The sequence below is a fragment of the Dreissena polymorpha genome, chromosome 12 (assembly GCF_020536995.1).
Source record: "Dreissena polymorpha isolate Duluth1 chromosome 12, UMN_Dpol_1.0, whole genome shotgun sequence".
NCBI classification, from domain to species: Eukaryota; Metazoa; Mollusca; class Bivalvia; order Myida; family Dreissenidae; genus Dreissena; species Dreissena polymorpha.
In genome coordinates this window covers 61,775,188-61,801,885 of record NC_068366.1, presented here as the reverse complement: position 1 = coordinate 61,801,885, position 26,698 = coordinate 61,775,188, and the positions used below count along the sequence as shown (strand labels likewise).

Genomic DNA, 26,698 nt, shown 5'->3' with positions numbered 1-26,698 from the left:
TATTCAATCGTTTCGCGTTGCAACGCTTTTTAATTTTTAGGTTTTAAAATCGTCAAAAGATGCATATAATGGCTATATTAGACCATGGTAAATGTTCAGTATTACTCTTTCCTCACAAATATCATAACTAAAACGAAAATTTGCGAATCTGAAACAACTTTTTTCAATTTTGTCAATTTACCAAAGCGTGAAAAGATCCCTTTAAGGTTCATGGGGGGGGGGGGGGGGATAAAATTCATAATAACTTCGCTTTGGTTTTTCTTCATTCAATGTGGTACAATATGGTCAAACTATATATCATTTTAAAGCTTAAGACGGATAGAATAACATAAACACAATTTTGACATTCAATATGTGTGTGCTTTATTCATATTTTGGTTTAAAACCAATACATTTTTACACTAATTTACAAAATCTCAATCTAAAGTTAGGAAGGATATGCACTACCTTAAGTTGAATAAATACAAAGCTATATACATATACAAGGTCAAGTTAGCAACATTTCACAAAAAAATATTGTCATAAAACAACAAATGAGTTTTTATTCAACTGCCTTTTTGGGTAAATTTCCTAAACAAATTTCTAAAAATAACTAAAACGTAACTACTTTTAAAAAATCCAGGTATGGTGGATAATAAGAGTCACAATTCTATTTCAAAGGCTTCACAATTTTGTTATTTACCTCTCAACCAAATTGCAAATTTTAAACCATCTCAAATTGAAATAGATTGCAGACGATATATAAAATTGTAAAGGAATATAAAGAAATCGGCAAACCAATTGATTTTATATTTCGATTCCATTTACCCATTTTGAAAGCGTGGCCATCGCTGTGCTCCGTAGAAAAACGTGCAAAACAAATCGGTCGAAACCACGTGCAGTGGTGAGAAAACCGGGTATGTGTATACACATACCTGAGAAAACACATACGTATTTTGACAGTTGGGTGGCAACTAGTAAAACAACTATTAACATTAATCAGCAAGAGATCGCACAAAATAACAGAAATGACCACGTAGAGATATCATCAATTACCCTATTTCAAATATTTTCCAGCTGAAAATTGTCCCCCACACGTCTTTTTTAGTTTATATGTATTGTTTTTCTGGAGCCGAAGTGCATCTCACAGAATATCCACCCAACTTCCATTGTTTTCACTTTCATTATTAAAAACTCCGTTTAAAAGAATTATTTCTAATTTTAGATTGTTAAAGCGATGTTTTATTATATATTATCACTAGAATAGTATACCGTGATGAATTGAACGGAGTTACGTATCGATCTTTCTGTCAGTCTGTAAGCGTTCTATTTTATGCGCAATAATATAATACATGTGATTCGACAACGATTGTAAACATTGGTGAAATGCTTCTTACATAGTTATTGTTTTGAGTGTTTGTGAGGTCTGATCGTGCAGTTTGCAAACATGAACGGAAAGATTACAATCCAATGCATTTGTCATCGTCAATCGTTTGGAATGTCAATTAGGCGGAATGTCAATTAGGCGATGGGTGAGTTTTTAGCATGTTTCTTTCTATTTTATTAATTTAAAAATGGCTGCCCCCCATGGTGATGAAATGACATGTGCTCGAGTTTTGATATTTCTAGATATGTAAACTTTTTTAACTATTTAAGCGTAACTTGCCCTCGTCAATGTCGATATTAATCACAAGTTATATAATTTTCCGCCGAAATACGTGGAATAAACATGATTCAGATTTTTGAAAATAATGTATATTTTATTGTTAAAATCGCGTTGTATTTTGATTGATTTTGTGGATGTTATGAAACGTTGATGTACAAAATTGGTAGCAGTTTGAAGGAAAAACATCCTTTAAAGCATATATGTATACATTTTCAATGTGGCACTCTTCCTTTAGTCAAATTTGAGTTCAATGCTAGGGGTCCCACATTTTTCAAAATTAAGCCTCTACATGAACCTTAAGGGCATATCACTTCCTCAAATGGTCAAAAGTGGGTGGGGTAATTTAAACTAAAAATTTCTTATATATGCATTCTATATTAATTTTGGAACAATATGTACAAATAAAATAACATATATTTCAGTGATACATGCACCATTTGTAAATAAATCTTTCAAAAAAAGTCAATAATGACATTTTTTCACCTCATAAACCACTTTCTTCTTGGGAGTTGTAAGTCCTTATTTTCTTTGTGTATTCATATATCCACTGACAGCAGCTGGAACCTATACCAGTGTAGAACATTATGTTAGAGTATTATTAAATATAATTCACTAGAAACACTTAAAAAAGTCTCCTTTATAAAGTCCTTTTTTAAGAACAAAATGTAAACAAATGGAGTCAAAAATAGTTCTCTTGAAAAAGTATGGTGGGCCAGAAATGACAAATTATTAAAAAGATAATATATATACAGAAATGTGGAAAGCATGCTTTTGTGTATATTAATAATATTTTTATGTTTCCCACATAATACTGGGGGACATATTGTTTTTGCCATGTCTTTTTTTTCAAACAAACTTTAAAATAGTCCATACTTTTGCAATATTGAAGATAGCAACTTGCTATTTGGCATGCATGTGTATTTAATGGATCTGCACATTTTAATTGGTAAAACTTCAAGGTCAAGGTGATCATTCAAGGTCAAAAGTAAAATATATTGGGGGACATAGTGTTTCACAAATACATCTTCATTTTAGTTTTTTACACTGGTTCAACATGTTTCAATAAATGTTACATTACAACAATATAAACCTATTACATTATCTCTTAGTTGCAGGTTTTAATAAATTTTGTAATAATTTGTACATGCACTGAATGTATTCATTTTGTTATTCTACCATTTTGCCTTCACACTACATATACACTAATTGTAATACATGTGCACTTAAAAAATGTTTTACTTTATTTATATAGGGTTAACAGCACATTACTAGTATTTGTCATAATGAAATGCAAAATTGATGACGAAATAATACACCACTTGATTAAGCATTGTAACATGCAATTAAGCTTGCTTCAGTGATACTGATGCCACAAATCCAACTTTTTCATACAAGGATTAAACAAAATATGTGTTTGTCATAAATACAATGTCCCCTAATGCGTTGTGTTGAACCCATATATTTGACCTTTTAGCTTGAATGATGACCTTGACCTACACATTTCACCAATCAAAATGTGCAGATCCATGATATACAAATGCATTGCAAATATCAAATTGCTATCTTCAATATTGCAAAAGTTATGGCCAATGTTAAAATTTTCAAACGGACGGACATACTGACGGACATTTCGACTGCTATATGGCACCCCACCGGGGGCATACAAATTGTTCATACAAAGATTTCAATCCATGCAGATAGAGACCATGTCATGTCAAGTGCCTTAAACACTTATAATAAATATTGACAAAAAGGAAAAATTGCAGTTTTAAATTATTTTTACTTTTATTCCATTGGTTACATTTAAGTATTGGATTGGCGCAACACTGGAGGCATTCAAAGTCATCCAATTTTGACTTTGTTCAGTGTTTCTTCAAACCATTGAGATGGCACTATCCATATATGCTATTATTGTTTTATGTCATTTCATATTATTTTGAGAAATAGCACATTTCTGAAATTTCCATGCCAATTAATATATTAATTACTGATTTATCAATTTACCTAATGACAAATAAATATACCTTTTTCGCAATGTTTTCTTGTCTATATATCAACGAACTTCAACGAGCCTTCATCTAAATCCCGTTGAAGACCATCCACCTCATATGGGCTGTCTTCTCCTTTATACAAGACTTCATGTACCGCTTGTGGATCACCGTCTTTTCCTAAACAAATGCATTAAATATTTCAATCCTTTTCCAAATACAAAAGGCATCTGAAGAATCTTCAGGATAGGTATGTGGAAAAAAAATACAAAAAATCAGCATTTGCAAATTCTTATTGTCTCATGGCTTTATATTTTCCATACGGTAAAATTAATTTTTACTTGATACAATTTTGCAGGTTGAAAACCTTCAATAAATTATATAAAATTGCAAGATAGCCTATTGTGAGAAAATAATAAATTGCGCATCATGAGTATTTAAAAAAAATAAAATAATAATTAACAATTCCTACTTTGATCACAAACTTTAATATCATCTTTTTCAATATAAAAATTGATGTTAACAAAGACTTATTTTCATAAATAAGCAGTTTATCATAAATATTTTTTTTATTTTGCATACATTAGTTAACATTTTTTAATATCCTTGTTTATAACAGGACAATTGGTAAATAAATGTGAAATTATTACAGTGGTACACATGTATATAAAACATATTAATTACAAGCCTTAGTATACATGTACATATATGTGCTATATTAGGTTTTTAATACATCATTAGCCCTTTGAAAAGGTATTGAAAAAATGAGATATTGGTCATTATGAAATATTTCTCCTTTAGTTACCATGTCTCCAATGGTTGTAGATTGCAAGCCACATTAATGTGTATGCGGGCCAAAGAGTTAAATAAATTGATTGAACAATTATATATTTATAATAATTACCTGATACTACATCTATCACTGTTCCAATATACCATTTGCTCTTTTTGGTTTCCTTATCAACAATCCATTTGTGTCGAATCTGTCGACCAACAAACTTTGCTGTTCTGCATCGACCAGTCCTTTTATTGGTGCAAACTTCCTATAATAACATTTTATTTATAAACAAGACGGCCTGAAAGGCCCAAAGTCGCTCACGAAAGATTGAAAGGAACTGACCTGGCCTGTGCAGCCCAAAATGTCACTATAACAAATGTTCTAACCAACTTTCATGTATAGTGAACACCATGGCGGGCTTTTTCAACAGACCGGATACATTTTCGTACACATCCAAAATATTATTATTCGACATTAAAAAAAAAAAATTGAAAAAGTTTCATGAAGATTGGACAATACATGTGACATAAAAAGTGCAAACAAGTTTTTTCAATAGCCATATAAGGAAAAATGACCCAACCCCAGGTGGCCATGTTTTTCAACCAACTGGAACAATTTTTTAACTCATCCGAGATATTGTTAGGACAATTCTTGTGACAAACTTTCATGAATATCGGTCAATAAATGTGGCCTATATTGATAGCAATGTTTTACTAAAGCCATATATAGCCATAAAAGGAAAAATGCACCGCCCGCCCCCTGGTGGACATGTGTTTAAAGCAACCCTTACTATTTTAAAAATCATGCAAGATATCATTGACACCAATCATCTGATGAAATTTTATAAAGATTGAACATAAATGTGGCCTCTAGAGTGTTAATTTAAACCTATTATTTTAGATCGATTGCATCTAAAGCCTAAGGCTTATATAAACGCTCTTGAGTCCGTTTCCTGGGCCTAGAACCAGTACTTGGTGTCTGTGAGGGACATGTAAAGAACGCTCCCACAGTGGGATCAAACCCATGACCTCCCGGTCACTAGGCTGACACCAGATCCACTACACCACTGCGACCTTGATTGTTAACAAGGCAAATGTAAACGACGCACGCCCCACAACAGACAAAAGGCGATCACAAAATCTCACCATGAGCACTTTGTGCTCAGATGAGGTAAAAAAATTGTATACATGAATAATCAGACTACATGCATGTTCAACTAACATGAAATTCTATTTGCTATCAACATAAACATTAATTGCCAAATAAACAAAGTTTGACGGAAGGACAGACGGACAGACAGGTGGACCGATCACTATATGCCCTCCTTCGGGGTCATAAAAAAATACATATTGGATATAATTTTAATAAGCTTTTATATATCAACTATTGTTCCTGCCTACTAACCAGTAGATATTGCTAATTTCAGGAATGGTTTACTATTGACTTAGAAGTCATAGCACACAGGAGACATTTAAATGAGCCTTGTTCTGAGAAAACTGTGCATAATGCATTTGCTTGAAGTGTCTTCCCATATTAGCATGTGCAGTACACACAGTCTTATCAGGGACAACACTTTCCATCTCAATTGGATTTTTGCTAAGAAGAGAATGCATTTAAACAAAAAATGTCATATAATTGGAAAGTGTTGTTCCTGATTAGCCTGTGCAAATTGAACATGCTAACATGGGATGACACTTTACGCAAATGCATTATGCCCAGTTTTCTCACAAGGCGACTCAAATGGAAATTTAGAAATTGATACATATTGCTCTACTAAGCCCAGAGTTGGTATGTCATAGATCTATCCTTAAACCATATTGCTCAACCTAAAACATAAAGAAAATGGGCTGTCAGTTGTAGTGTATTCAAGTCACTGTGACCTTGACCTTTGACATGAAAATCAATAGGGGTCATATGCCAGTCATGATCAATGTACATATGAAGTTTCATTATCCTAGGCCTCAGCGTTCTCGAGTTATTATAAGGAAACCATTTGGTGGACGGACAGACAGACCTACGGACAGACGGACCGACATGTGCAAAACAATATACCCCCTCTTCTTCGAAGGGGGTATAAATATAGTGAGTAATTACAAATACAGGCATCTTCATACAGCAATAACCATGTATAATAATTTCTGTACATTAAAACAAGAGCTTTGTTTGTGAAACACAATGCCCCCTAGGCCCTACTGTGCTTTGAACCCATATATTTTACCTTTGACCTTCAAGGATGACCTTAACATTGACCTTTCAACACTCAAAATGTGCAGAAGCTCCATGACATACACATGCATGCCAAATATAAAGTTGCTATATTAAATATTTCAAAATTCATAACCAAGGACAGGTTAAGCTTTTGTTTTGGCACACATACAATGACAGACATACAGGCCAAAAACAATATACTAATGATCAATCAATCCGGGGGCATAAAAATGATATTTTGCTGTAAGTTATTAATTATCTTAGCAAGATGAGTTAATAACAACCAACAATAAATGTAATTTAGATGATTATTTGACTAAGTTACAAGGAAAATCTACAATCCACATTTAAATATGCCTACATTTTTACTAATTTTTGTATTTTTACAGTTTGCATATGAGGAATTTAATTCATTTTTCCCAAAAATGCATATGTCAATTTACTTTTGTTGTTTTACACGTAATTTGCCATTAAAAACATAGTGACAAAAATATAAATTTGTCATTATGAAATATTTATCGTTTAGTCATTAGGTTTTCAAATGTTGCCAGTTGCAAGATACAAATGATAATACAATGTATCTAATGTAACTTCTTGTAAAGCATGGATGGTAATTAAGGTTTTTCAATGTACATTATTAAAAATTTCACTATGTTACTAAAATTAAATTGAAAGCATCACCAAAATTACCAAAATCTTTATTAAAAAATTGTTTTGTCAATAATAGTAAATCATAAATATATATATTATATACCTTTGGTGTTGAATTGTTATTGACATCAGTCAATGTATCATCGCATAGATGGGATGGACCCGCTATTTGATCATCTACATGTACTACCAATTTTGACGGTTTTACTAATGGCTTGGAAACACTTGTACATTTTGTCTTCGTCAATTCAACTCGTTGACTAGGAATGAACTGAAATGAAGTAAATAAACATTTATTAAGTTATATCTTAAAGTTCTGTATTACATAATGTTTACCCTTTTCATGTTCCCGAATTCTGCATAACACTAAACCATAAAGATGAAATAATATATGAAAAATTTCATTTATTTTAATAAAAATCATTAATTAAAAATGTGAAATTCTGTATTATTATAAAATTCATCAAATGTTGCATTGTTATGAAATTTAATTTTCTTTAAATATGTCAGAATGTAATTGTATTAGGAAAAAGCTAAATTATAAAATTTATGTCAGTGCATAACCCAGAAAGGATTATTTAAACACAAACAAATATATAAAAATATATATATATATATATAAAATTTAAGGTAACTTTGTGAGGGACATACATTTGTTACAAATCATCAGACTAGGACAAGCTGATAGTATGTGTATCTCCTCTTAGTAGTGAATCTTCCATTGAAGGTCATTGAATTACATTATTTAGTAACTGTTGTTAAGATAGACAGACAAACAGACACATAAATATATGATACCCACACAAATAATTTAGGGGGTAGCATAAAACATATAAATGTATACAACACTTACCCATGGTTTGTTTGGTTGTCTAATTCCAGTATATGTTCCCATTCTTGGGAGGGCTATTTCAGGAAGCATGAACTTTATATAGAAGGCTAGCAATTTGGGTAACATTTGCGTCTCCCATAATTTACAGTTCCTTTGTATTCTTTCAATGAACATGTCATATGGTTTTGATCGTCTTACCACAAAATCACACCATGGTTTTTCAAAGATATTTAATTGTCCTTGAATTTGGTAATAAAAGCTATGGGTTTTTTTAAGCTTAATTTTCCCTTTTACACATTCCAAACAAAAATTTGGGACTTTTTCCACAGCTTCTTTTATTAAATATGAATTTGTTTGCAGCAGATTCTTTATTTCCAAAAGACCATTAGATTCTTTTGATAAGACAATTCCATCAGTTGAAGCTGCTAGAAAGGGGTGTTCTTTACAAATTCTCAATCCAGTTCTCTGCACTTCAACATTTCCTTTAACATTTTTATATTCTATGATAGTATTGTCCTCTTGTGCCAGTCCTCTTATTGTATGGATGTTACCAGTGAATTTGGAATACAGCATATTATTAACTAAAGCTGTAGATACATTTGTGTTGCGGCGAGAAATAACCTTTCCAAAGTTGGAGCTAGTTAGCCTAATACTTCTTTCTTTTTTCCACAATTCTGATTGGGATTGATTAATGTTGTTTTTTTCAATATCGATTATTTCAGTATCTGTTTTTAATATTTGACAGTCATAAAATTGGTCACACACAGTTTTGAGTTGGTCTGCTGGTACATCAGGTGAATCATCTAAATTGCTGCCATAGTTAATTTTAGCTTTTTTACAAGTGTTTTCCTTCAAATTTTGAAATTTACGTTTACGTCTTAATGATTTACTTTCTGGTTTAGCCTGATATTTGGCACTTGCATAATTTTTCTTTGTTTGTCTGTGCACAGCTTCAAAAAAATACTGTCCACCTTGTTCTTTGGTTACATGTTTAAATGTTCTTACAGACCATTCCTCACCCAGGTTTTTTCGCAAAGCACCACCAAAACATCGTGCGTGCCAAGATCCTCTTTCACATCGATTCACAACCTCTCCTCCATCAAATTTTGCTCTTATTGACATCCAGCTTTCGCATAAATTGGTGGTAAAATTTCCTATCAAACGATCGCTTTTGCTTGCAATTCGGTTTAAAAATACTTGCACATCCCTTACTACTTCTGTTAGTTCCGCCTTTTGACACTGTTTCTTTAACGCATTTCGGCTGTTTTCCATTTCAAGATGTGAAGGCAATTTCGAAAATTCATATTGTTCGTCTATAATTTCATTAAAATAATCATTATCTCCATTTTCATTGGTTAATTGTTCAACACTGTCAATGTTTTCTTTTTCAATCTTCTTGGTGCAGAAATTGCTACATTTATCATGAAAGCCTAAAATGTGATATATAGAATTTATAATGTCTTTTTTCAATTGTTTAGAGTCATTTTCGGAAGATCTCATTTTTATAGCGCATCTCACAGCGGTTGTGAGCCTTACCCGATTCAGGTTTGTTAGTTTTCCTTTTCCTTTTAGGTGAGGTTTTTCAGCCACAAGCTTTTCCAGGTTTGCTCTTAAGCATTTGCACGTGTGGTTTGCACATTCCAGTTTTTGTATACTTTTACCCCATACAGGAATTTGTTCTTGAAGTTGGGGATACACAGAACTGTCTCCATCCCCTATCATGTAAATGTATCTAAGTCCATGTGTTGATTCTGCTTCAAGGAAGCCCTGAACTAAGATATATGTTTCCATTGCCTGAGAACTTTCATGCCAGTTTTTAAAACATTGATGTGGTTTAACTTCAGTATTCATGTTTTTTGCCCTAGAGCACAATGTGCAATATTTATTTCTGACACCAATGTACAATAGTTTTTTTGTTTCTGCCCCGAAAATAACAGCTACACCACCTGATGCGTTGTATGTGTGTTTGTGTGTCCTTTTGGACCACCCACCATCACAAATGACCGTAATATATGGGATTCCTTCATGAAAATTCCCCTTTTCAATAGCTTTACGCCTCTCTTCTGCACCAGCCTTCAACATTTCATCTTTAATGGACTTTGACCACCATTCACCAATAGTGTGTTCCAAGCTAGAAAACATATTTGATGTTAAAGGAGGTATATTTAAAGTGCTTAATTGTTCTTGCAGGTCAGTTGCACCTCCTCCACTTGCCATAGTTCCCCAAACAGCTCTAACATTAACGTCGAAAAGTCCATTACCCTGTCTTTTACTTGTTTCAAGTTTGAACTCTTTGTTACATCCAGCACATATGGCCATCAAAATGCTAAAAAGTCCACTCTTGCACTTTTCATATTTAAGAGTCATGGGGCTTTCATTTTTTGTTGCAATAATAATTGCTTTGGGACACAAACATACATGCGCTGTAATGCTAGATATATGTTCTTGCAAACAATCTAAATTTATCACACGATTACCTGTCAATTCTTTCTTGTATTTATTCATTTTAAATTTCAATTTATTCTTACCACTCTTTAGTAGCCTGCTGCTCCCCGCAGAATTGCATCTTATGCGACGCACTACCAACTTTGTTCCACAATTATTTGTAATTGTCACTATTTGATATGGACTTACATGTTTATCAACACCATTTTTGTATTTTTCTTTCATGTGGCAAAATAAAGCTGACTGTTTTCTCTTATTCTTTTGACTGTTGCGGCCAACAGGTTGTCCAAACAACCTTCTATTTCTTCCAGACTTTCCCTTATTCATTACAGCCATAATTAAAACAATTGTAACACACAGGAGTACACAAAAAATGAAGTTTAAAGCACTAAACAATATCTTAGTCGAATACGCTACACACTGTGACACGTATGATCCACCATGCTTTTCTCAATTTTCATTCACGTAATTTTACGTTATGATACACGGTGAAATTTACCTTATGTAAATCGAAAAATCGAAACACAAAAGAATTAAACGGTTGGTAGAATAATGTTTATATTAGTTAATAAACGTATTTCAATGATTAACTTACCTTGATCAACAACAGGTTAACTCACCAACACCAATTTGTCGAGAACACGACTGTTGTTAACATCGTCGGAAGTGGACCGAATGACATACATTTAAAAAACCCGGATGTTCGTGCAAGAAAATGAAATCTTTCAACAACAAAAAATGAAAAGCAGTTATATTTGTGTTTTTTGGATATTAATTTCAGTCTATTACGAATAAAATGCAAATAGACATCAGAAAAACCTGTATGCATGATGTATTTTTCACATGTATAGTGTTTTTTTTAAATAAAAAACAACAACAACAACATACAGAGTTATCGGTCGTGATGCGTGCGGCGTATTAAAACAGTTATACGGTTGTAAAAATTGAAAACCATCGTCATGTAAATTTTTCATCGTGTTTATTTAGGCGTCATAGCTGATAAATATGTTGTGATCGTTCATTTCAAGGTATGCATTTTTCATAACAGTTAATATTTTGTAAATGTGAGTAGTTTTGATGTACAAAAATGTTTTTTAGTGTCATTTTCGAGCCATGCTGGTTTGTTTACATTTTGTTATGAATGAAAAAAATGGCGATACCGAATGTCATTAGTGTGAGACGTGTTAATTAGGGGCTGTTCTTCTCAACGGGGGTAAATTACATTACAATTCTCTAAGACTTTGTTCTTCAGATGTTCATTTTTACGTGTGAACAAAAAGTTTGGGCCAAATTGGTCTCCAATTTGTGTTTGGACGCACAGCGATTTGGCTATTGTTTCACAGGTCATAGAACTAATTAATGGACATATTCAATTTTAGTATGCAGTTTAATATTGTAAACTCCAGTGGTGACTGATATATAACTAATTTTAAATCACAGGTATAAAGGTAGCAGAAAAATTGGTATCCAATTTTTCTGCTACCTTTATACCTGTGATTTAAACTTAGTTATATATCAGTCAATTTTCAAAGCATTTTCAATCATTTCAGAAAGTGATATGTCCTTAACTCACGTTACTATTCCAATACCCATCTAGCCATGGCATTGCATCATCACTAGGATAGCGCAGTGGACGACCGACAGAAGAACAATAATCGATGTGTGACTAAATCAAAGTATGAAGTACATTTACCTCCCTTGAATGGACATAAATTTACTGCACTTAAGTTATTAAGCAATTTTAAGCATATATACATGTTGTATATATATTAACTCTAATATAACTAATCGTTGTAAATTGTTATATATCACGATTTCACGGCGTAACTGTCAAACCCAGTGTTGACCTTTATCAACAGCAAATACAATGTTGGAGAAATTTCCCGCAAGTACACCAGACAGTGCACATTGAAAACGCTGAAAAAATCATTTCGAAATAAATCAAAACCGTGGTGGGATAACACTCTCGACGACCTATTCAAACAAGTGAGTGGACGTGAACGTGACTTTTTGAAATGCTCTGGAACTAAACGCGAGAAACACAGACATAGGCAGTTATATAAGGACAAACAAAAACAGCTTGATAGGGAGATCAAAAAGCGCAAACGACAATACGAACGACATCAGCAAACTGAACTCGAGGAGATCTGCACAGAGAATACCAAAGAATTTTGGCGTCACATAAAATCACTGGGCCCAAAACAAAGATCCACAATACCCATGGAGACACTTGACGAAAACGGCGACATTGTATATGACAGAACAAGTGTCCTTATAAGGTGGGAGATTGATTTTAAAAACCTTTTTAATAAGGCAAAAGCTTATGAAGGGTCAAACTTTGACGAACAATTTTATAATGATGTCAAACAATTCAAAACCGACCTACAAGAACACTGTATTGAGAACCAGGAGGACAACTCGTGTTAAATTTTGAACGCTAACATTTCCATTGCTGAAATAAGAAAGGCTGTTCTGAATTGTAAAAATGGCAAGGCATGTGGTGAAGACCTACTCCCATATGAAGTGTTTAAGAATGAAAACTCATACAAGCTTCTCCATGAATTATTTAACAAATGTTTTATCACCGGGATAACGCCCTCGTTATGGTCATCGTCCATCATTAAGCCAATACCGAAAAGCAGCACAAGCGACCGCCGTATACCGCTCAACTACCGTGGAATAAGCCTACTTCCGGCGGTGAGCAATTTTTTTCAAGTGTTTTAAACAGCCGACTGACAAAATATCTGGACTCGAACGATATAATAGTAGATGAATAAAACGGCTTCCGGAAACTGCGCTCCTGTAGAGATCATCTATTTACGCTATGTCCTATCATCCGAAATAGAAAATCACAAGGCTTACCGACATATGCGTGCATTATCGACATGATGAAGGCCTTCGACCGGGTTGACAGAGACTGCTTGCTGGCAAAACTATTATCCGTCGGCGTCCACGGACAGTTCTATAATATACTGCGACATCTGTATAGCACTTCTCGTGCAAGGGTTGATGTTAATGGACACCTAACGAACTACTTTGACATAGAATGCTCCGTAGAACAGGGAAATAAAATTTCGCCTACCCTATTCGGATTATATATAAACGATTTAGCTATAGAATTGAAGTGCATGAACTTGGGGATCATGATTAACGGTGAAAATATATGCATACTTCTTTACGCGGACGACATTGTTATTCTGAGTGAAAACGAGGAAAAATTACAGAACATGCTGAATAAAGTGAGTGACTGGTGTAAAAACTGGCGCATGAAAATTAATCCGACAAAAACGAACATCGTGCACTTTAGAAAACAAAGTCAAAATAAAACTGATTACCTCTTTAAAATAGGAGACGATATCATTAGTGTTGCACCGAGTTATAAACGATACGCTTGACTTCACGGAGACAGCAAATATATTAGCGGAATCGGCTGGTCGCGCACTTGGTGGCTTGTCAAACAAGGCTAAGGCATTAAATGGACTTACATTTAACGTCTTCACAAAACTCTACGACACCAGTGTAATCCCGGTGATGGACTACAGCTCTGGGGTCTGGGGTTATAAAAAATACGCAAAATATGATATGATACAGAACAGGGCCATCCGGTCGTTTCTAGGCGTCCATAAACATGCGTCGAACTTGGCGATAAATGGCGATACTGGATGGTAAGCGCCCACAATGCGACATCACCTGAACATGCTCCGCCTATGGGACCGCCCCGTCGAAATGCCAGATGACAGAATTACGAAGAAATTATTTTTGTGGGATTACGCACACAGCCACGGATGGTGTTCGGACGTGAAACGTGTTTTTGAACAATTAAATTTACTTGACCTGTACACTACTAAATCCACGAGCAACCTATCGCTGGACAATTTGCTGTGCCATGCTAAAGAGGCATTTACACGTATATATGCTGACCAATGGCAACAATATCTCGTATCCCAACCCAAGCTCAGGACTTACCGGCAACTTAAACACGAACTTGGTTGTAAAAATTATGTGTCTATGCAACTACCAAAGCATTTGAGATCTTACATTGCTCAATTAAGAACAGGTACCTTACCGCTGCGGATTGAAACCGGGCGGTTTAGAAACTTAAAGATCGAAGAAAGACTCTGCCTTCTGTGTAAAGAACCCAATAAGGTCGAAACAGAATACCATTTCTTATTTGAATGTCCTTTCTACCTTTTTTTAAGATTATCATTTTAAAACTGTATATCAAATATTAAACCAAACATAACTACCATCCCGTATAGCGAGAGGCTAGCATGTATGCTGACTGATAAACGACTTATTTATAAATCTGCATTGTTTATTCAAGATTGCTATATGAAACGATCGGAAGCATTATATGTATCCGACATAAATTAAAACAAACCATTATGTAAATTATATAACCTATGTAAATAATATTAGTTATTTCTATATGAACTTGCAATACTAATATTTTAAGTCCACCTGTTAGGAATGAACAGAAGTTATTGATATAAATTATCCATGTTTATACTTTAAACAATTTAACTCTTTTTATTATCGTGATCTTTCCTGCACTATTTTGATGTTATTTTATGACTTCACCGATAACATGTCAACTCAGTGGCTGGGTAGTACAATGTTTGTATATATATATATATATATATATATATATATATATATATATACATATCGTATTATTGCTGTAAATACCAATGATATTTATGTACTATGCGTCACTTTAATAAAATATACAACTATTATCAACAGCAAATACAATGTTGGAAAAATTTCACTCAAGTACACCAGACAGAATAAAATTCTACTACTGCATGTTATAGCTGCTATTCCCCTTTTGTTCACCACACTGCTATAGTAACGCTTTTATCATAGTACATACTCTAGAAAATAATGCGTTTAAATACAATAAATAAAGTTTTCTATTGTCAATTTCACATCCAAACTATTTTCTAAATACAATAAATAAAGTTTAATATTGTCACTTTGACATTCAAACTATTTTCTAAATACTATAAACAAAGTTTAATACTGTCAATATGACAAACTATTTTTATCTTTATTTGATTTACAACCCCGCCATATTTTGGGATGGTGTACTCTTGTGTTGTTCTGATAACCTGGTGTGGCCTGACTGCCCGGACCGTAATCAGCTGACGGACAAAATGCCTAATCAAATATAGGAATAGGTTAGCTTCATGTGTCCCTGTGCGATAAAACAGTAATCATAGGCATCAAGCAGTTAGTTTCCCTTAAAAAGGTCAAACACACAGATGCAGATTAGCAAATTAATTAAAAGTCATATATTTTAGGAGTTATGTAGGGTCAATACGTCCCTTAAGTAAGCTTAGGCCTAGTGAAAGAAACGATGGAAGCATACTTAAATAAGGGGAACTTATGGCCATCATCCCCGTGTTTGATTTCATATACATGTACATATCAACTCAAAATACGTGTTTGTTTATAGTAATACAACTCATACAATTGAAAATAATTACTGTTTACGTACGTTTTAAAACTTTATTCAAATTAAGATGCAACGCAATTCCTTTTTTATTATTATATTTGTGAAACGTGAATGTAACAATGGCTGGTTACCATGGACGCTAATACTATTATGTTACGATCCACCGAATAAATAAATCCCATATAGATAAATATCTCTGTTTTTTCCGTTAAATGGTCGGAATATACGAAGATTACAGCCTAACAAAATCACAGTCGTCTGATATCAATCGAGGAACATTGGCGGCTTTCGGACCCCACTATATAAACCTTCGCTTTACACTGCAAATTTAATAATCACGCGTAAAACTGATCTGATTTTGCGATTGCATATATTTTATTTATTCCAGTCTCATCCATATACACATATTTACAGATACATGTATACAGCCATGTATAACTATATATACTATATAACATTAAAACATACTAAAACACACATCATAATAGTTGAAAGTAAGATTATGCTAAACATGATAGCCAGTGTTCAACAATCTAGCAGAGCATTTTGAAATCTTTGGTTTGATAAAACCGCGACAACTAATTTATAGTATAGCTAATAAAAAGTGTTGCATGTGATGTTTTCGCATCTTTATTTATAGTATAGCTAATAAAAAGTGTTGCATGTTTTCGCATCATTGGACTAAGTGTACTTTACATTTTGCAATGAAAATATAACATGTAAATCATCCGCGAGGTAATTTGAGAACTTAACTGTATACGTAAAATAAAAAGGTGATATTTATGATAATGGCTTGTTAGTTGGTTTTTTATTTTAACCTGGTATAAATAAATCTTATAATTAAATGAAATCCATAGGATCGTATTAAAAATCCTAGAACTCTAAAATCAGTGCGTATAAATTAATTAATAAATTTTGTGGACAGAGCTGGATTAATACAGTTTAAAGAGTTGTGTTTTTTATTCTTTACAATCGAACGGACACGTTTTTGCAAAATATTTGAAGACTTGATTTTAGAGGATGGTGTTTCCTCTGCCACCACGAGATGCGGTAGACCGTGATATGTGCTTTGAACTTCAGAGATTTATTTCATATTCAGAATTGCCCCTGTACGCGAATGTCTCTGGATTAAGACTGGCCCAAGCGGGGTTCTTTTACACGGGATTAGGAGTTACGGTGAAGTGCATTTGTTGTCGTAGAAATTACTCTTACTGGCGAACAGACGACGGCACCCTGTTCCGGACCGGAAACTTCATGCACGAGACGGACTGTGATTTTATGCTTGGAACGGACACAAGTAACGTCCCTATGCACGAAAACATGCGTCATTAGAAAACGGGATTGATTGTTATAATTTTGGAATTTTGGTCTCTTTGTGATACATCATGTAAGTGGATGATTTGATTCAGTATATGTATACGCTGTTTTTTGCTCTTGTTAAAATGCCCTGCTATTGTTGACAGTGGTTTGGACCACTGGATTAAAAGCGCAAGAACGCGATACGGAGAAGAGAAATCTCGATACAAGACAGCGATGTACTAGATTATTGTCTCGTAATGTTCAAGTGATATTATGGGCATTTTTCACTGTTGAATTGAGCTGAACAGAATTACCAGGTCAAAAGAGTTAGTTAAAATTTGGTGACTGACCAAGTATCTGCAACTCATCTTGCTACCAGTTGTTTATATAAAAATAATATATTATATTCGATATTTTACCCACCCAGTCCTCTAAGCCGAAATGATCCGTAAAACAAAATAGCGTCTTTGTGTCGTATGAACGAATCTGCAGTAAAACTAAAATTAGATTCACATCGTACATCGAATCATTTCTGTCGCCAGTTGTCAACACGAAAGTACGGTTGATATTCAAATGCATTTTTATTCTCTTTTTCTCTTTCCGGGATATTGTTTTAGTATGTTGATGCTGCATTAACAAATATAAGTGTTTATGAAGTGAAAACATCAAAAATAAACAACGGTTGCGATAGACACCTATAAACTGTTACACGCCCATAATATCACTTTAATGGACAATGAATACATATTATAAGCGATCGAGTTACATTTTATTCGAATTCTAAAACACAATCTTATAATAATCTATTCAAATTTATTGACTATTTGGCTGTTTGGAAATTATTTCATAATTCCACGGAATTCTCATTTAATTTTGTTGTATGCACATTTTGTTCGCTAAATGTTTGTACCCCCAGCACGCGCTCCGAGATTTGAAAAACCGATAACGATTGTGTTCGGAATCTCCCGGCAGAGTTGCCGTTATGTCGGTCCTACTGACGTAAAATCTTTTTAAAGCATGCCTCACGAATTCACGTAACGTAAAATAATCAAATGTTCTATGTCGTTACACTCTATAATCACTTTGGGACATTTTTTGACGTAGCTGTCTACGATAGGTTTTAACGTTGATTTACTGCGATAATTATATCCAGCCTGCCAATGTAAAAGCGCAAAAGTTCATGTTTAAGTGAATGCAAACTTACAACAACTGTGTAATGTATGATATTTATTGTTGTTAATTGAAATTTTCTTTTTCTTTCAATAAGAAGTTAAAAAAAGTAAACAAAATGTTATCGCCATATATTGAACAATCGAAAACATTTATGAACAATTTAATGAGGACTATTATGATCAGAACGCTATATTCATTCATACCCAATTTTTTATATTTTATTTAGCCTACAAAAAAAGAACACTATATTATAGAAAGTTCAATGCTGCAATTCGCGGCCGTTGAAATAAAAGGTAATTACATGACTGTATTATTTACCCGTATGATTCAAATTATCATGGGGTAAAATGATATATCACGTTGTAACTTTTTCCTAAAGGGTGAACATATGGGTATGGATGTGATCGCATTATTCATGGTACATATTATAAATACTGATACAGTTACTCTCAAATGTCCGAAAAAACACGTAACCAATTACCTCTTCCTTGCTGTTGTATATTTATGACCAACATGACATGTGTGTTTATTTCGATTGCCTTTGAAAAAATACATTCTTTTGTTTCAGATTTGTAGATGATGCGACTTGTGGGGAAATCGTTCATGCATTTCCTGACGAAATTTGCTTGTCGTGGACGAAATCGATTCGACACAGCCAGGCCTAAGGGGGATTTCCGTATAACTGATTGGCAAAGAACTAAATGGTTAAATAATCTATCGTAGAAAATCGTGTAATTCTTTGAAAGTGATCAATGTGGATGCTTTCTCCATGTGCACAAAGACATATTCAGACTTACATGTATCATGGTTTCAAAAAGTATCTAATACAAAGACACATTGACATTTAATGAAGAAAGATGTGAGGCAAAGACATGCATTCTGATTCTTCTCTTTCTATGTATTACATTGCTGTTCTGAGACACGTATGATGCCGACATATTATGTGACGGTAAAATAATTTTAAGTAAAGTTCACTTTGAGTGGCTGAACGCTTGTACAATAAGATACTAGTACACCAAATATTAGCTATGGCTATGGAGCATAATTACAAATTGTATTACAATATTCGGGGCTGATTAGAGTTTTGAGTATATGTGAAATATAAGCTTGAACCTGAAACGTGGCTTTTCAAACAACATTCGAAATGACATTCAGTATAAATTCCAGTGTATAAAATAGATAGTGAATTAAATTCACATGGTGGGAACAAAAGTGGTCAATCTTCGTATGGTATTTGTACAACGACACATGTTGTCAATTAAATAAAAATTCCATTTATGCGTACAACACATACAGCAAGGTTCAACAGAGATAGACCTGTTGCAGACAAAGCAAAGAACGTATACATTAAGAACGACATTCACAGAATCTAACAGTTTCAAACATCTTTTAAAATATGTTTCTTTTTATGAACAGGAGAACATATCCTTAGTATATGTGTTATATATTTAAGTAATTATTGACAGAGCACTATTGTTTTATCTTGTTGTTTAAATGCATTATTGATTTGTGTTAAAAAATGCTTCATGTAGTAGGTATAACACCAAATGATTTCAAACATTATTGTATTGTGATATCTGCACGTAACACTAGTGCATGATTTTCAAATGTCTGTGTCCTTAGAGATAACTTTTTTGTTATACAGTAGTAGCATTTGCTGATCATATTGTTTGGTTATGATTAATATGCTATACCAATGAACACATATCATGTTTGTTTGTTTGTTTTTCATAGGATTTTCGCATGTATTCTCTGAATAATTATTGCATTGAGGATTCAAGTGTTTTCTCCGAAAATTGGCTCTGATGTCAGGGACTAAGGGCCTGTCGGCTTCCACTAATGTTTAACCTGTTTCCGGCTCGTATGATACATTTTAGTGAATTATCACAATTATAGTCGTGTAATATGATTTTGTCTTTCAAATAACACTTGGTTAATGATAAAATTAACATATTTACAAATATAATGTGTTCATCATAAAACTCCATTCACCCTGCGATATTGCCTATTTAACTAAGATCTGTGTCATAACAGACTGCATGATATCGCCTTTTAAACGTGTTTAATATGCTGTTTAACCCGTATTGATTTTGTAATGTTTAATGTTTTTGTTAAAGTATAATGTTACAGCAAGACCGAAATACCGGGTAGTACTATTTTTATATATACAAAGACTTGTAACGAACTTCGTCAAATATTAAAACTCGACTATTTCCGCTATTTACACTATTTCATCTGATTAGAATGCTCACAAAACATTACCGTTGATTTTGGTAGCTAATTCTGGCCAAAAAGTGCATTTTTTTGGGGTATCGAACAAAACTGTTTTAGGCTTGCGTATATTTTTTATAACTCAAAGCATCCACCAACATATCATTTATACTTGATTAATATATGCATGAACAAAATGAATATGCATGGTTTTAATATGCATTTATATTAATGGGAATGGCCATCGATGAATTCGTTTCATCCTAAACCATTTAATCTAATATTACAAGCGACAGACAAGATGCAATTGCAATGTTTTTAGGGAAAATATTTGTGAAGGGAAACCTGGAGTGACGAATACAAATGATTATTGGAACATGCTGATCCAACATTTACTGTATTTTTAGGTAAAACGTACTTGTTGTCGTCTGACTATGACATATAATAGATATTTTGTAAAAGTCCTTTTTTGTCAAATATATGCCATAGAATGTTTTTTATGAATTGTAAACTACTATGTAATTGTAATTTGTATGTTAATGTTTGTCAAAAATGAACATGTAATAGGCATGCGATTCTTCTTTATTTACTTGTAATTGTAACTATTAGTGTTTTTACACCTTTAAAATCTGCATAATTATTGTCCGGTAGAATTTTTAACCAGGTTTTCCGAAGGAAAAAACTGTTTATTAGATTGGCGAATGCGGGCGGGCTGGCTGGCTGGCTGGCGGGCTGGCTGGCGGGCTGGCGGGCGGGCGGAACAAGCTTGTCCGGGCCATAACTATGTCGTTCATTGTCAGATTTTAAAATCATTTGGCACATTTGTTCACCATCATTGGACGGTGTGTCGCGCGAAATAATTACGTCGATATCTCCAAGGTCAAGGTCACACTTTGAGTTCAAAGGTCAAAAATGGCCATAAATGAGCTTGTCCGAGCCATAACTATGTCGTTCATTGTCAGATTTTAAAATCATTTGGCACATTTGTTCACCATCATTGGACGGTGTGTCGCGCGAAATAATTACGTCGATATCTCCAAGGTCAAGGTCACACTTTGAGTTCAAAGGTCAAAAATGGCCATAAATGTCCCTTGAGATATAACCTTCATATTTGGTATGCATGTGTATATGGACAACGCCTTTCCATACGCACACAAATTTTGACCGTCTTTTGCAATATTGAAGATAGCAACTTGATATTTGCCATGCATGTGTATCTTATGAAGCTGCACATTTTTAGTGGTGAAAGGTCAAGGTCATCCTTCATGGTCAAAGGTCAAAAAAAAAATTCATGTGCATATCTCCAATGTCAAGGTCGCCACGACTAAAAATAGATTTATTTTAAAACAAACTTACAAAGGGGGTTAATTTTCTTTGTTCATTTCAAAAGTTCAGTTTGAGTTGTCTCCCTTTATCAGATTTTTTTTCACAATGAAAACCTGGTTTTGTGACAATTTTGTCCCTTGTTTTTCATGTCTTGTATGTTTACCTATTTAGTTAATTGTTTTAGTGTGTGTGTTTTTTTACAGGATGTGATACATTTGTATCGAAACTTTAAGTAATCGCATTGTTATGAATGCCATTATATAAAAAATAATGAAATACATATTACTGATTAAATACCTTAGACAACTTATTTCAAACAGTAAATAGTTGCAATTGTTTGTTATTTGATGCAGTTATCCATGAGGAAAATAGATACGTGTTTCAAACACAGAATGTCTGCATGAAATCCAACGCGGTACCTTATACGTTTGGATTTAATATCCATATGTCGAGTGTAAAATGTTCAAAATCTGTCATTATGTAAAGTATTTCCTTTTATTTTGTAAATTTACTTATGTCTACCATTCTTGTGAATACAAATGTGTTAATTAAAATGTAGATGAAATAGTTTGAAGAGAAAATTAAATATAATTTTGTCCATGTCAATTGCAACCATTGCAATGTTCGTGGTAGTGTATCATGACCAAACAATTACTTGATACAACCAACTCTTTCCGACAATACAATAACTTGATACAACCAACTCTTTCCGACAATACAATAACTTGATACAACCAACTCTTTCCGACCAAACAATTACTGGATACAACCAACTCTTTCCGACAAAACAATAACTTGATACAACCAACTGTTTCCGACAAAACAATAACTTGATACAACCAACTCTTTCCGACCAAACAATTACTTGATACAACCAACTCTTTCTGACCAAACAATTACTTGATACAACCAAATCTTTCTGACCAAACAATTACTTGATACAACAAAATCATTCCGACCAAACAATTACTTGATACAATCCCCTCTTTACGTTTGGATTAGCTGATGAGTAAATGATGGACCTCTGGTTAATTCTTAAATATCCCATAGAACTGATATCGCGTTACGACATTGAAGGGTGATACAGCCGTGGCTATTTTTATCCCCCGCCTCAGGCGGAGGGATATTGTTTTGGCATTGTCCGTCCATCTTTCCTTCCGTGCGTCTTTCTTTCCGCCCGGAGCCATATATTGGAAGTGCTTTGGCGGATTTCATTGAAACTTGGTATGCTTATAAATATGGATAAGAGGATAATGCACGCCAAATGGCATTGTACACCATCTGTTAATAACGGAGTAATGGCCCTTTGTATTTTGAAAAAAGTAGTATTTTACACTATTTCATCTGATTAGAGTGCTCACAAAACATTACCGTTGATATTGGTAGCTAATTCTGGCCACAAAAGTGCGCTTTTGGGGTATCGTAAAAATGGTTTAGGCTAGCGTATATTTTTTTTAACTCAAAGCATTCACCAACAGGTCATTCATTAAGAACAGAGGTAATATGCATGGTTTTAATATGCATCTTTATTAACCGGTATGACCTTCGATAAATCCTTGTCATCCTTAACATTTATACCTTATATTACATATCAACAGACTGGATAGAATTATTATGTTTTAGGGAAAATAATTATGAAGGCTCATACAAAAGAGCGTTGAAAAATGTTGATCCCAAATAAGCTGTATTTTAAGGTAAAAAGTAATGTTTGTCGTGTGACTCTGATATATGTTAAATATTGAGGAAATATCTTAATTAATACTTTTTGAAAGTATAACACATGGAAAAGAATCTATGTTTTGAATTGTTAACTTCTGGCACTTTGATATTGTATTTTTAATGTTATTGTTAATATATCTTTAATACACATATGATATGCATGCAATTCTTCGTGACTTATTTTAATTTGTAACTATTATTTTTCTCACACGTTTCGTTTATTTTGTATATAATTGTTGTCCGGTAGTAACACTAATTTATTTAATTCACCTCTTGTATGTTTGCCTATATTGTACACTGTGCTTGTTGCTGTATAGGAGGTCATACATCGGTTAAATGAATCCGCAAGGAATAATGTAATCCAATTAAAATCACAATCTTATGAAATATTTGTAATATTTAAATTTTCACTTTAACTTATTTAATAATTTTAATTAATCATAATTAATAAAGTTTTAATTAATTTCAATTAACAAAATTTTAAAATAATTATTGCATATTGTTTAAAACAACTAGTGCATATTGTTTAAAATAACTATTGCATATTGTTTAGAATAACTATTGTACATTGTTAGAAATACTTAAGGAATTGCGCAGTTCAGATCACGCATTAAGCCCAGTTTTCACAAAACTACACCGGAATACTTTTTGTGCCAGGTGAGCTACAAACTCTATCATATTGATGTACTATAAGAAAACAGCTTACTAAGCTAACAAAGAATAGCACATTCCAATCTAAATTGTTTACCAAATCAAGAACGCAAACGTAAGCAATAGAAACTTCTGGAAAGTTCCATGACCAAGGGTTAACAACTTTGACCCGAACAAATATAAAAAAGTAGGTGAATCAGCGTACCACGTGAGACCACATAGGATCACGTGAGAAACGTATTAGGAAAAGTCTGATCAGGTTTCAGAAAGTTGCATCTGAAGGATATTTAAGAAAACACTGTGGGGGACTCACCACAGTGTTTTTTCGGATATTACAGAGAATAAAATGGGCTGTTTACACTGTCGACTTCTTTGATTATTTACATCTATTATGGATCATAGAATATTAGCGCTTAACGCTAATTCGCATAAATTGAAGAATGGTAATATTTAATGCTAATTGAAAATGAAACACTACAAATACAACATTCATTAAGACCGTAATGAACAGAATAATTAATTATTAAGAACTAAATAATGTATCGTACGTAAATGAAGATCCCGTTACCAATTACATTAAATGGAAATAATGAAAACTTTAAGGAACATTGAAATAATAAATAAAAGCACGTACGATATCTGGTGGAGAATAGGTTCTAAAGTTTAATTCCTTTACAATAACATTTTCCACAACAAAAATCGTCAGAAATGTTTCAAGATGTCTCACTACAATTTACGTTCTCGCCTATCAGCCACTCTACCGCCACAGTTGACGCCGCCAACATCCCCACCTGACGATTCGACAGTTCCGGAGCAGCCATTTCAACCATCAACTACCATATCAAAACAAGACACTCCAAAATCATCAAGTGAGTCAAATCCTTATTTACAAACTCCCGAAGATTTTGTTGCAAGTGAAAAACGTCGTAAAAAACAATTACGTTCAGATTTTCATAAACAATTAAATTCTATCAAAACAATCAGAAGAGTAACAATACATGACAGCCCATTTCAAAGTCACCCATTACAATCCGATGCATCAGACACCGAAGAAACCCAAGAAACAACACTCCAGCCATTAACGCAGGACCCGCCGAAGGAATCGCTGCTCGAGCCATTATCCAATTTCCGGTACGACCCAGTACCACCGCCATATGGTAATTTTCAGTGCCTTCCCGACGAACGACTACAGGATCCAATTTCCAGTGTTATTTCGCAGAGACCTAACTTTTTCTTAAATACCCCATCACCTAGTGTTAATAGTGCTAATTTTCCATCGCAAAGTGCTAATAGTGACAATATTAACTTACGTAGGCAGACGCCTTCCGCACCTGGCCACTCTCCAGCAAACGGGGAACGACCGGCGAGAAACTTCCATACCGCACAGACTTCGGACCCAAGAGCTACAATGTTTAAGCCAAACATAATTAAGTTAGCATGCTTTACAGGCAGAGACTATGATAGTTTACCAGCGTTTCTGGCAAAATTTCAGAAATTTTGTAGCATGAATAACATTGATAGGGGTGAATACGCAAATGTTCTTCCATTTTACCTGTCCGACAATGCAGAGAATTTTTACAATAATCTGACCGAAGATATTAAATCTAATTATCAAGAACTCACCAAAGCACTTGCTAAACGATTTCAGACTAAAGAATTAGATTATCATCTAATTGCTATTAAACAAAGAGAAAATGAATCATGTGATGATTATATCTCGAGAGCATTAAAAATTTCTACTGATGTACAAGGCTTAGAAGAAAAAGTTCTCGTAAGCTTGCTTGTCAATGGATTAAGAGACAGTATTAAGAAAGATGTTATTTTAAGACAGCCAGAATCTCTGTCAGAACTGGCCAAATACTGTAAACTCTGTGACATGACCACGTCATTTTCAGTCAATGCTATTGACACAAAATTTCAAACGTTATTGGAAGAGATTAAAATCTTAAAAGCGGACATCAAAATTAAGGAAATTAATGCTTTACAGTCAACCCCAATACCAAATATACCGGTAGAAAATTCTTACGCTCAACAACATATGTTTCCAAATCAAATGCCATCTGTTCCTTACAGCCGTTATCAACAATTTCAACCACGACAAAACCAAAATTATAGGATGTCAGTACCGTTAGACTATCAAAGACCGCGAATAGTCGATAGATCCGTATCTAACCCACGTTTACAAGTAAACAGACAAAATGCACAAAACCAAATTTGCCCCAAATGCGGATACGATTCTTGTAGGGGGGGGGGGGTAGAAACTGTTTTGCATTCAATAAACGATGCAACAATTGCCAACAATTCAATCACT

At 33.7% G+C, this 26,698-nt stretch overlaps 1 protein-coding gene across 1 annotated transcript; it reads right to left on the bottom strand.

Annotated features, from left to right (window-relative positions):
- Window positions 1-2,106: 2,106 nt before the first annotated feature.
- LOC127853415 (uncharacterized) lies at window positions 2,107-8,214 on the bottom strand. The gene is made up of 5 exons (XM_052387945.1): window positions 8,124-8,214; window positions 7,374-7,541; window positions 4,538-4,676; window positions 3,670-3,813; window positions 2,107-2,209 (listed from the first exon to the last, which is right to left on the bottom strand). The coding sequence occupies exons 1-4, from the start codon at window positions 8,190-8,192 to the stop codon at window positions 3,692-3,694; spliced, it is 498 nt and encodes a 165-aa protein (XP_052243905.1). The 5' UTR covers window positions 8,193-8,214; the 3' UTR covers window positions 2,107-2,209; window positions 3,670-3,691.
- Window positions 8,215-26,698: the final 18,484 nt, after the last annotated feature.